The sequence below is a fragment of the Taudactylus pleione genome, unplaced genomic scaffold, assembly GCF_031769625.1.
Source record: "Taudactylus pleione unplaced genomic scaffold, aTauple2 ptg000082l, whole genome shotgun sequence".
Classification (NCBI taxonomy): Eukaryota; Metazoa; Chordata; class Amphibia; order Anura; family Myobatrachidae; genus Taudactylus; species Taudactylus pleione.
The window spans coordinates 1395079-1407401 of NW_028284484.1; the positions used below are offsets into that span (position 1 = coordinate 1395079).

A 12323-nucleotide genomic window follows, 5' to 3' on the forward strand; every position below is an offset into this window, starting at 1 on the left:
ACAACTGGTGAATAAAACAGGGTCATGGGCGCCCAAGGCTCATTGATGCGTGTGGGGAGTGAAGGCTAACCATCTGGTCCTATCCCACAAAAGAGCTACTCTAACACAAATTGCTGAAAAAGTTAGTGCTGGCTATAATAGAAAGGTGTCAAAACACAGAGTGCATCACAGCTTGCTGCATGTGAAGCTGCACAGCCGCAGACCATTGACCATGCTGATCCCTTTCCACCGCAAAAAGTGCCCATCATCGACACGAGTGCCAGAATTGGATCATGGAGCAATGGAAGAAGGGTGGCCTGGTTTGATGAATCACATTTTCTTTTACATCATGGAGACGGCAGGTGCGTGTGCATCATTTATCTGGGGATGAGATGGCACCAGGATGCACTATGGGAAGAAGACAAGGCGGCGGAGGCAGTGTGATGCTCTGGGCAATATTCTGCTGGGAAACCTTGGGTCTTGGCATTCATGTGTATATCACTTTGACAAGTACTACCTATCTAAACATTACCGCAGACCAAGTACACCCCTTCATGCCAATGGTATTTCCTGATGGAAGTGGCCTCTTTCAGCAGGATAATGCCACACTACAAAAATTGTTCAGGAATGGTCTGAGGAACATAACCGAGTTCAAGGTGTTGACTTGGCCTCTAAATTCCCCAGATCTCAAACCAATTGAGCATCTGTAGGAATTGCTGGAAAATCAAGTCCAAGCCATGGAGGCTCCATCTTGCAACTTGCAGGACTTAAAGGACCTGCTGCAAATGTCTTGGTGCCAGATACCAGACACCTTCTGAGGTTTTGTGGAGTCAATGCCTCAATCGTCAGACTCATTGGGGGCACGAGGGGACCTACACAATATTAAGCAGGTGGTATTAGTGTTATGGCTGATTGGTGCATATACATGTACTGCATATACATGCTATACTAAGGATAATGGCAAATTTCTTCACCATAATCTAAAATGGTAATAAACCATGTAGCTCCTCTGCTTTTCTCTCTTCAACTGCATTATGGAAACTTTTTGATGGTCGAGTGTCCCTGTGACTGCAGCACATTCAATGCTTAGTGAACATCCAAAAGTTTGGATTCAGTTTTGTAATCAGACCAAGATATCAGACTCTTGAATACACCAGTAATCAGATGGAGATTACATAAATGAAGTGGTCTTGTCTTTGAATATACAATCATTATCTGCATACATTTTTTTGCCTGCCCCAACATTGGAGTTACCGGAGCCACTATTGCTGATCTTAAAAAGCTCACACCAAAATCCGACATATCTAAATATATGGAAGCAACAGAGCTATTTATGAAGGTTTTCCACTACACACTTTTATCTATGAAATCTTGGGCTCGCATGGCCATTTAGAAGGTAATCCCGGTCTCCCAAGTCCTTCTCCTCTCCCTTATTAAAAAGGTTGCATTTATTTACCAGGAAAGTGGACTGGAACACATGTCCCGTTTTCAGCCATGCCCGGCCAAGACTTAGAGTTACAGCAGCATTCTATTGAAAACACATAATATCGTGAAATGCCTCCATCACATAGATGTATCACACATGGATTTACACCCTACCAAAATAACAGGCTGATTTGGCCAGGAAGGAACTGAACCACCCCAGGTTTGATCTGTCAGTCTTTTTGCTTTAAGTAGGGAGGGGAGGAGCTCATACAGAAAGCTGAACTACTTTCAACATTTTCTGAATTTGCTGGATAAAAGTTTGCATAAATCTAAAAAACAGTTTAAGTTTACCGAGGTAATCTATCCACCAAAGCAGAGCTGATGTAGGGGACAAGGGCAAATGCATCCAGTCATATACACACTAGTGCTGTGCAAGCGTTTTATTTTAAGATAGTAAAAACACATGTCAAACGTAAAATGTGTTTAACACACATTTGTTACTAGTGATAAAGCAGAAACGCAAAAAACAAAAAGAGGAAAAATACCACAGATGGAATACTAAGAAGTTTCTAATGCATGTAATAAACGTCAGTGGGTACTAAAGAAAAAATGTAACTTGTATCCTGATGTTGGAACGGCCGTCTTATCAGTATTTGATGGGCATCACTGCATGCTCTGGGACAATGTAAATTCCCTGCCATTTATTAAGTTGCTGGCCAGGCCATATGAATCATTACAATTATTAAATAAATGGTAGATCATTTTGAAGCCATAGTGCCAAAGAGCAACAAAATAACAGATGTTCTGTAGATAGAAAGTAATAACTACTTTAACCATCTCATCCTTTGATGCTTGATTAATGTAAGCTAGGGGAAGCCCACACACAAACACTAAGAACAAAACAAATTGCACTCAATATTACTATGTAATCTACAGACAAATGGTTTCCCATAGATCTCACACATTCTCTAATCTGTCACAAAATAATTCCTAAACCATATTGTACAATCTGATGCTATACATAAGTCCCCTAGCATTGGCAGAAAATCAGCATGTTTATCAATATAAAAGGAATTTAAGACCAAATGAAAACCATTTTTGTTAAATAGTTCCTGAGAACAGGTCTGGGCTTCTGTGGAGTCTCAAACGTGTGTTTATAGGAAGCAATTTCCAGTCCTGAAGGACAAGTTAGCTCATAATTAATGCACTTGTTGTGGGATAATCTGAACAAATTTTGTTGGACACACTAAAAGCGGCGTCACAGTACAGAAGGAATAGCTGGCTTAACAGATTTGGTGCATGAATTAAGCTGGATTCTCTGAATAGCATATAGTTGCTCTCCACGCTCGGTTTGAAGATAACATTTAAGTAGTAGAAAACAAAAGAAAACTGCTTACAGAAATAACAGCAATATACTTTATTTTACTCTAAGGAGAAATACTTCTCTCACAAATACAAATGTGTCCTCATACATTTAGCCTCAATACACTATGTTTTACGAGACGCCTGGAACAAGTGAGCTGCCAGGTACCGTGCAACTTGGCTTACGCTGAGCGCCTTTTTCACACGAAAATGCATTTTAGTCGAAATGCAATGTGACTAAGACACACTAGGAGACTGCCGCGACTAATTTGCTATGCGGTACTTGTATATCTGTATGTGATTAAGTCTGTATATGAAGCACGGAACTCGGCGTGGAAAATAGCTGTGGAAGCTGCATCGTAGCAGTTTATATACAGAGTCATACTCAGTCACACACAGATATACAAGTGTCGCATAATAAATTAATAAGTGCATCCTAGTCGCATCGCACATTATTCAATTAGCGGTGAAAACTGCCTTTTTTTTGCCATTGGCGAAAACGGACTTTTAAACAAAAAATAAAGATAAATTTTCGCCAAAAAACAGGTGAAAACGGCAAACTGGCAAAAAAAAACTGGAGAAGTTTTCTCCATCCGAGACCAGGAGAAAAAAATTAAAAATCCCTATTTTTGGCTAAAAATGAGGGGATTTCTTTCAGAACCTTTTGGACACCCCCCTAATGATAAATTACCGATTTTTTGTTGTTGTTGCGTACTTTCGCAAAAGAAGACAGCGCAAATTTTGGGCGGAAAAAGACAAACATTTAAAATGATAGAAAGCTATTTTTTTTCAAGGAAATTACTGTTCCACGTATATTGGGGGGTATGTTAAAATGGGTGCAAGTATATTTTCGTGCCGTAAAAACACAATTTTAAAAACTGCCTGCTGTGACCGCGTGCGATGTTTAAGACACTTGCCGCATCCATACCGCCCCCCCAAAAATACTACCCAATAAATGAAAACAATTTTCAACAGTTTTTGTACGCAATTTACAAAAAAAAAATTCAGTAATCATTAAGGATTCTGTAATCCATCACAAAGGATTCTGAAAGAAATCCCCACATTTTTAGCCAAAAATAGTGATTTTGCATTTCTTTTCTCCTGGTCCTTGGATAGAGAAAACTTTTCTTCAGTTTTTCTTCTCCATTTTCGCCTGTTTGCCGTTTTCACCTGTGTTTTTTTTTAAGCTAAAATTTCGCAGTTTTCTCCAATGGTTAAAAAAACATGCCGTTTTCGCCACTAATTGAATACGGCCCCAAGAAGCATAAATCGGCCAAAAAAGATGCTCTGAGCAAGCAGTCACACGAGACCTGATGCGCCGAGAAGGGCTGCTTGGAGTAACTGCAACAATAATGTATGAGGGCACATCTGTAAGCCACTGGGAACAGGTTGGTACAAGCCAAGCTTTATTGTACATGTACATCCTGCTGCCAAGCTCTCTTAAGATCAATAACCGAGGTCTTGTCAGACTTCATAAGATGATGCACTTGGGCTGTATAGCTGTATAACTGATGTTTTCTGGAAGCAGAGTTTCAATGCGACATTCCTTTATAAGTGAATGGGTGAAAACAGAAAACCATGTTTAGCTTCTTTTTACCGGTAATAGGTCATTGTGTAACGCTTATCCCTTATTTAAGGGCGGAAATAAAGTGAAGGAGACAGCAAGTCCTCTCAGTTGAGCCAATGTCTCCTCTGTTAGGATTGCAGCACACTTTAAATAATTACTGACAGGTCAGACAAGGAAAGCCAGGCCTGATTGAAAGCTCAGCCTGTACTTGGTTGAGACTCATTTCCTTGCAATGGGAAACACAGGTAATGAACTCCTACAGATTAAAACAAAAGTACAACTTGCAATATTGCATTTGGACAGGGCTTTTGCTTACTTTGAAATTATCTGGTCTATTGCACCCCGCACCCACCACCTTCCAACACTTACCCTGATGTAATGGGTCCTGCTGATGAAGATGGAGGTGTGAATGTATGTGCGAGTGTTGGTGGTGATGAGGCGTGACGTTGAACATCTGCAGCCGGGCTAAAGGGTCATTAGCTAGTGATGCCATGCGCTCTGCGTGTATCCGCTCGGCTGCCAGTCTCTCTGGGTAACTCATTTCTGGCCGTAGTTGTGGTCCTGCCAGAGCCAGTCTCTCTCTCTCAAGTGGGTTTAAACCAGGATGGAAAGCAGCAAAAGGATGTGGGCCTGCCGTTTGGGCCATGGTGAGTGCACCGTGTCTAGCAAAATGTTCCATGGGGTTAGCAGCGGGGTGGAGTTGATCCAACTCAGGTGGCTTCATCTCAAAGCCAGGCTTCATTCTCTCCCGCAGCTCCCTCTCCCGGAGTTCACGTTCTCTGAGTTCCCTCTCACGTAATTCCCGTTCACGCATATTAGGGTCCATATTGTACAAGCCTGGCATGTGGTAAGCCAGAAGAGGGTCATTGGGGTTAAGAGGGACAAAGAATGGATGATTGCGATTGGTGGGAGACATGACATGTGGTCGAGCATATTCACTCAGGGTACGTAGAGCAGGTGTATCTGGCCCAATGTAAGGTGGGACAGCAGCTATGGTTGTCGGTGGTTCAAAGGAAGGCCGCATCTGCGCTGGTCCACCCATATGGGAGTCTCCAAGCCGTCCTTCGTGGGAACTGCAAGCCTTCTGTAATACGGAAAGGTGAAAAGTCACAAAGGATAAACTCTCAAAACATTATTTGTACTGTTACAAGTATAGGTTAGTGGGCTACAAAGTTAAGTCACGTACCGCCGCTCTTTCTGCTTCCCTCTCACGCTCTCGCTCCCTCTCCTTTTCTTTTTCTCTCTCTTTTTCCCGTTCTCGCTCTTCCCTGACTTTCTGCTCTGCTTCCCTCTTTACTTTCTCAGCAGCTTCTTCCCTCTTTTTTGCCAGTTTAGAGCCTCCCAGAGGGATGAAGTAGAGGTCAGTCCTAGCACACGAGTTGTAGCCACGGTCCAGATGTTTGTAGAACCTATATAAAAGACACCATTGTTAATTTTAAAATACAATTATGACTTAGGGCCATATCCAATTAGCCCCGAACACTGTTTGGGCGCTAATTGATCCCCGCGATCGGCGAAAACCTGGGATTTTTCACCGATAATCCCCGATTTTTGCCAATATTTTTCTTCTCCCTATCCTATTAATTCGGGTGAATAGGATAGTTCGCCCGCTAATACAAGAGCGCCGCGATAAGCTCGCCGCCCTATGTGTTCTCGCCTTTTTTTGGGCGAAAAAGCAGCACTTATCGTGAATTATTTTTCGGGACACATCAGGTCCCGAAAAAAAACCCTGATAAGTGCCATCGTCAGGCCGTCTACGGGGCTAATTGGATAGCCCTGAGCGAGCTAATTAGCCGCGGTAGTTTACCGTGGTTAATCGGATATGGCCCTTAGTACTCTATTAAAGGATCATAGAATATATTACATTTAAAGGGGAAGGTGGGGGAGCAGATCTTTATAAAAACATTCCAGATCAAAAAGATGCTGAATTAAAACTAGTAAACTTTCTGGGATGTCAACAGAACACTTTGATAGCTCGTGTTCTAAACAACCAAACTTTCTATGATACCTTGCAGACTGGCTGGCATGACTAGGTGAATCCACCACAGTGGGCTCAGGAGATGGACTTCGTGGAGGAAGAGGAGGACTTTCAGGCTCATCAATTTCATCAGGTACCTCTTCTTTGATATGTATTGGCAGCAGAGGTTGTGGATTGGGTGGCTGAGATACCACAGGAATGCAGACACCAGAAGCTGCTGCAGAGGTTGCAACAGGTGGAGGAGGCTGAAGACTTGGTGATGCAGATGACAAGGAACATGGGGTAGGAGCAGGAGCACAGGTTGGCGGAGTAATAGATGGTGGGCCTCCAGATATAAAAGAGTGCTGTGAGAAGGAAGGCTGAGGAGGTATAGGATGAAGTCCTGATTGAGGGTGTCCCGGTGTCTGGGGAAGGCTTTGGCTTTGAGTCAGGACTGGTGGTTGTGCTGCTGTAGCTTGAAGCTGCTGGCTCTGAGGCATAAGCTGCAGAGGTGGAGGATGAGCAGAAGGCGGATGATGGGCAGGCAGTGAACTAAGTGGCTTAAGAGCAGGAGGTGGTGGCAAGTTGGAATTCAGAGAGAATGGAGAAGGACCTTGTAAATGAGGAGGATGTTTATGAGACGGTGTTGGAGTCTGAGGAATAGGGGTGGTGGGAGGCGGCTTGATATGAGGCATGGTAATAGGTGCTGGGGGCAAAGGCTGCTCACGTGGAGGCTGAGGTGGTGTTTGCAGAGCAGGCTGAGCATTTGGTGGTCCCTGAGTATTGTGAGGGAAATTATGAGATGAAGTTTGTGGCACTGGAGAGACCTGAGCAGGGCAGGACTGAGGTGGAGAGGAACCTGGATACTGTAAAATAGGATGTGGCTGTATGTTGTGTGGTAAAGAGGCTACTGGCCCATGATGGGGAGATTGTGGATGTATTTGTGCAGGTATAGGAGGCTGTGGCTCTCCTTGAGACCCAGGAAGGGGTTGTATTGCTGGGTGTGGAGAGGGAAGTCTTTGAGGGAGCAAAATGGGTGCTTGAACGAGAGAAAGTGATGGAGGCTGGGGAGGTTGGGAAGGAGGTAGTGATGGAGATGGTGATATTTGAGCAGGGGCAATACTGTGAGGTGGAGGGACAACTGCTGGAAGAGGTCCTGGAGACACAGCGGGAGGAATCATTGCTGAAGTTCCATTCTGTGGCTGTAACAGCTGTTGCTGAGCTGAGGAGTCAGAGTCGCTCTCATTATCTTGGGGACTCGGAATGCTGGGAGACGTGCTGCGATTATCTTGGTCAATGTCCTTAGGATCACTGCTGCCCTCATCATTAACACTACGACTGTCTGAGCTCTCGCCTTCACCCTCTCCTTCACCATCTCCTTCTCCTTCTGATGGGGAGTTTGGCCGACTGATCTCCTGTAGTAACAGAAATGAATAATTTACATATCTTTATAAAGAAAGGGGAACAAATAAAAAATTTGCTACCCATGATGATATTTAAAAATGTAATTTCCTATCTACATGTCCTCCAACAAATGTTCCTCATTCATCTACCTGGACTGCTTCAGAGCTTACCAGCAGGGCCTTTTAGTCAGACGCAGAGAGTTCTTTTTACTGCCCTTAAACACTATATAGAGTAATTTGAAGGATAAAATACACACAATGCTCAAATCAACTATGTTGCAATTAACACAATGACACAACTCTGGCCGGCTGATGCAGCCACCATTACAATGTTCAGAAACGATAATGTATTTAATGAGTGGAAGAGAACACAGGATATGCTTTCCAGTGCTTAAAAATAAGGCACTGTTTTGGAATCACACTACAATATACATATTTGATTGCAATATACTGGAAACATTTTAAAAAATAAAACAGGAAGGAAAAAAAAAAAACAGTCAAGATGCCATCAAAGGTGTGTTGACACAAACAGGCCAACCCCATTACTAAACCCTAATCTTTAATTAGCTACTTTTCCCAAGTACAGACCTAAAATACATATACCCATTAAAACATATTAACTAGAATTATAAAGCCCAATATTTAATATTTTCTCATGCAGAAGCACTGTACACTGCACGTTAAACACATACAGTACTCAGTCAGTGGGCCTGGAACTAAAACGGTCTCCTAAGACTGGACAGCAGGCAATCTTGGTGGGACCAGTGATAACAGAGAACAAGGCCACCATCTTTAATGTCCACTTATAGACACTTCCATACATACATTTAGCCATATACTATAAAACCATTTTTTTAAATCAAATCTCAATATATGCTTCCAAAATACCAACTACAGAATACTGATTAAAAACTAGCAATGTTGTTTCCAAACTAAAGAGCTAATGTATATCTGGCAGTGTGCATTGAGTAACTTCTGGTGTACATAGACAGTACATAGGTGAGCATGACTCACTTGTGTTTTAGATTTCTTTGCCGTGGCCCTGTCTGTCTCCTCAGTGTCCGATGCAGGCTTCTCTCTCTGACGTTTGGCACTCTTCATCGGGGATGAGGGTTCCTCCTTAATCTTCTGTTGCCAAAGAGAAACATATTATAATTGTGAAACAAAGCTGGGAAATCAGAATACAGTATGGGATTGAATCTAAAAGGTTAAGGTAGCCAAAGACAAGGTTCTACTTCTAACAAATTACACTGAAATAACAACCCAATCTGACTGGTTAATTGCTACTTGCCTTTGATGGCTTCTTAAGGGACTCTGCTTTGCTGTCATTACTGGACGTGCTGGCAGCACTTGGAGAGGTTCGGCCGCTGGAACGGATGTCTTCATTTATAGGGGAGACTCTGCCGTCTGGACTGGCAGTCTGTTTCTTACGCCCGCTGCGTAGTGTAGACATCTGCTTGGCAGAAGAAGGGGATAGAAAAAAAACCCACAACAGATGAAATTAAAATATTAGAATGGAGGGGAGAAAATATAAACAAGTAAAGGATAATGCTTCTCATATTTGTAAGGACAAAGAAATCAGAATTTATATCTGGTGTATTCCTGTGGCAGAGAGAAAGCTCCACTGAGACAAAACTGTAATAGAGGTAGCTGCGACAATGGTGGCCAAAAACTTAAACCATTTACTTTACATCCTCAACGTAACCTCCTGCGAAAGACTAATGGAGCGTACACACGGTCAGATTTGTCAGACTTGTCAGATTTGTCAGATGAACGATTGAACGATTAAACGATCTGAACGATTTTACCAAAGTTTTGAACGATTTGAACGATTTGAACGATTTTTGACTGCATTAAAATGAATGGAATCGTCCAAGTCTGACTGCAAACACATCAGATGTCAGAAATCGTTATCTGACCATCGGGAACGCGCATCGTTGATCGTCCATCGTTCAGGCATGTCAGATATGAACGATTTTCCTTCAGATATGAACGACTGAACGATTTTTAAATCGTTATCGTTCATATCTGAAGGAAAAATCTGATCGTGTGTATGCACCATAACTGTAACAACGTTCCAACAATCTAACCAGCAGCCATCTACAGTTACATTGGATAGAAGATGTATATGACTGACATTGCAGGTATTTCAGATAGAAGGCCTGAAAGAAAGATCAATAATTTCACACCTTTTTCCACTGTTAATGTGACCGGAAAGCAACAAAATAAGTGAAAAACAAACAATTTTTGGGAAAAGGTGAAGAAAAAAAACACTCTCTCTATATCCCCTATATGCACCATTCCCTAACTCCACCATTCACTGCTACAATCACATCTTCCACCACACACAAACATAATGGTCTCCGTTCAGTATGAGGCCTTTATAGTAATAACTACAGAACATGTCATTTGTTTCTCATATAAAAATATGTAAGCTTCACTGAGACCTATAAATAGAAGACCTAGAGCTGAGCTTTACTAAGCCATATTCTACAAATAGAAATGTAATCAACGTAAATTTACATCTGTACAACACATGAATATGTTGCAGACATTCATAGACTATATGGTCTCAGGTTCCTTCAGTGGCAGAATTGGTAAATTGCAAAATGATTAAGCTGCTGTAAGCAGCTATATTCTGGAGTGATTAATCTTAATGGACAATTAATAAACATATACAATGCGGTGTTTAACAGCTTTATCTGTTTATTTCATCAGTCAGGGATAGCTGACTGTTAATTAGCAACGGCTGACATTACAAAGAGTACAGAATGAAACACTATTGTATCACTTTCTTACTTTGCATTTTAAATGTAGCGTTTTCATATTTACAACCGTGTTTCCCCGATAATAAGACCTACCCCGAAAATAAGCACTATGGAGTTTTTTGGAGAAAAAAAAAGACTGTCTTATTATCGGGGAAACACGGTAGTATAGTTCAATATTAATCTGGGAATGGGCACAGGTCCTAGAGTGCTAGTTACAATCGCCTTGCTTGAGCACAGCCACGGATCATTACTTGAGGATGATTGAGGCTTAGTAGTGGCATCCAATGAAAAGGAACTAGACGCTGCGACAACTGGCATTTTATGTAAGAGAACCATATTTACTGAAAAAAATAATCTACTGTACACAACCACTTGTGTTTAAAATAAAACTGCTAGCATACCGGGCCTCTACTCCTCCGGGTTCTCATGCTATGCTTTCCATTAAGACCATCCTCTTCCTCTTTGACAGGTTTGAACATGAATGGTGGGGGATCCACAGGCTTTTCAATAGGTGGTAACTCGCCGTATTTTTTAAAATGAATCCTGCAATCCGTGCACAGAAGGATGTTTTCCCGGCCCCCGTGGTGCCAGTCCTTAGAAGCTGCAGTGAAAAATCATCAGCACCAATAAACAACACGAGCTGTACTCTGCAGCTGCTAAATATTAATGTTGTACATTAATAACATGCCCTTGACCCACATAAAAGGGACTTAACTGGATTACATACTGGTGGTGAAGCAGTGGCGGCAAGCATAACCCTTTAGTTCCTGCTCGCTGTCCTCGCTGTCAAAGTCGTCTTCACTGGCTGAGCTAAGATCCACTTAAAGAAAAAAGAAAGATGTATTTTAATATATAGAAAGGAAAGAAAAACCTAGACACACACTAAGGAAGAATGTTAAACTAAAAAGTTACATGCTGATCAAAGCGCAAATACAGACATTGCATTACTCAGGGCAGTAAAATATAAATCTATATTAAAATACATCATCTAGCTCTATAAATACATTCAGATCAACCCCGACATGCAAACACAAAAAGAAAGCAGACATGGGAGAAGGAAAACACAGCTGCTTCTGACACCTATTTGCCATCGCTCCCGATTCTGCGCTACTCACACCTGTATCTGCCATCACTCCACGCGTCGAAAACTGGCCGATAATTGTTATTAATCACATCATATAATCCTTCAGTTAAAGTCACTGTAAATCCTTTCAACTAAAAGTAATTAAATTAAAACATCTAATTGAACTGTCAGATTAAAGAAGTGTTAAAAATGTTATTTTGGTAGAGAACGAAGGTTCCTAAGCTTAGTCTAAGCAAGAGGTCTCATATCCTATTTGGTATAGCTCACGACCTTAATGTTCTCGCATACCCTCGTGTACATTATTCATTAACTTCTTAGAGTCTGAACATGGGCCAACGTCTTATCACGGCTTAACTTGTGACAGGATGTGGTAAGATTGTTCAGACTCTTGATGCTAACATTCCTGAGTCGAACACCAAAACTAAAGGACGGATACAGCTTCAGGAGTGCTGCACTTGCTAGGTGCTAGCAAGAAATGATGTAGGCATGCGGGCTGTGGGAAGGAAGGGCCACGGTGGGTAGGTTCGATATGGAGACACGGAGTTGTGGGGAGATTTCTGTGACTCTCTGCCTGTTACTCACTTTATGCAGGGAGGTTCCCAAAAAAGTTCTATTACATTACTCCAAGTTTACAAAAGCTATGGGAGGATTCAGAAAATCCCGTTTTGTTACCATGGCGAGTTTTATGGTATATTTAACTCACTATTCACCATGGAAGCAAAACGGGGTGTGCTGAAAGATGGAGGTCTCCGTCCGCAACACTGAATGCATATAGAAA

The 12323-nt window shown here is 42.0% G+C and overlaps 1 protein-coding gene across 9 annotated transcripts in view; it reads right to left on the reverse strand.

Moving 5' to 3' along the window:
* The window catches only part of RERE (arginine-glutamic acid dipeptide repeats), a 355792-nt gene that overhangs the window by 9022 nt on the left and 334447 nt on the right, over positions 1-12323 (reverse strand). For 7 of the 9 annotated variants that reach the window (XM_088468170.1, XM_088468179.1, XM_088468174.1 and 4 more), the window contains 8 exons: positions 11189-11281; positions 10863-11062; positions 8985-9146; positions 8708-8821; positions 6342-7705; positions 5520-5742; positions 4703-5417; positions 1436-1507 (listed from right to left, as the gene is read on the reverse strand). In XM_088468170.1, the coding sequence (XP_088324296.1) occupies positions 1436-1507; positions 4703-5417; positions 5520-5742; positions 6342-7705; positions 8708-8821; positions 8985-9146; positions 10863-11062; positions 11189-11281 (2943 nt within the window). The remainder of the gene's footprint in view (positions 1-1435; positions 1508-4702; positions 5418-5519; positions 5743-6341; positions 7706-8707; positions 8822-8984; positions 9147-10862; positions 11063-11188; positions 11282-12323) is intronic. The other 2 variants (XM_088468176.1, XM_088468175.1) reach the window with 1 other exon arrangement.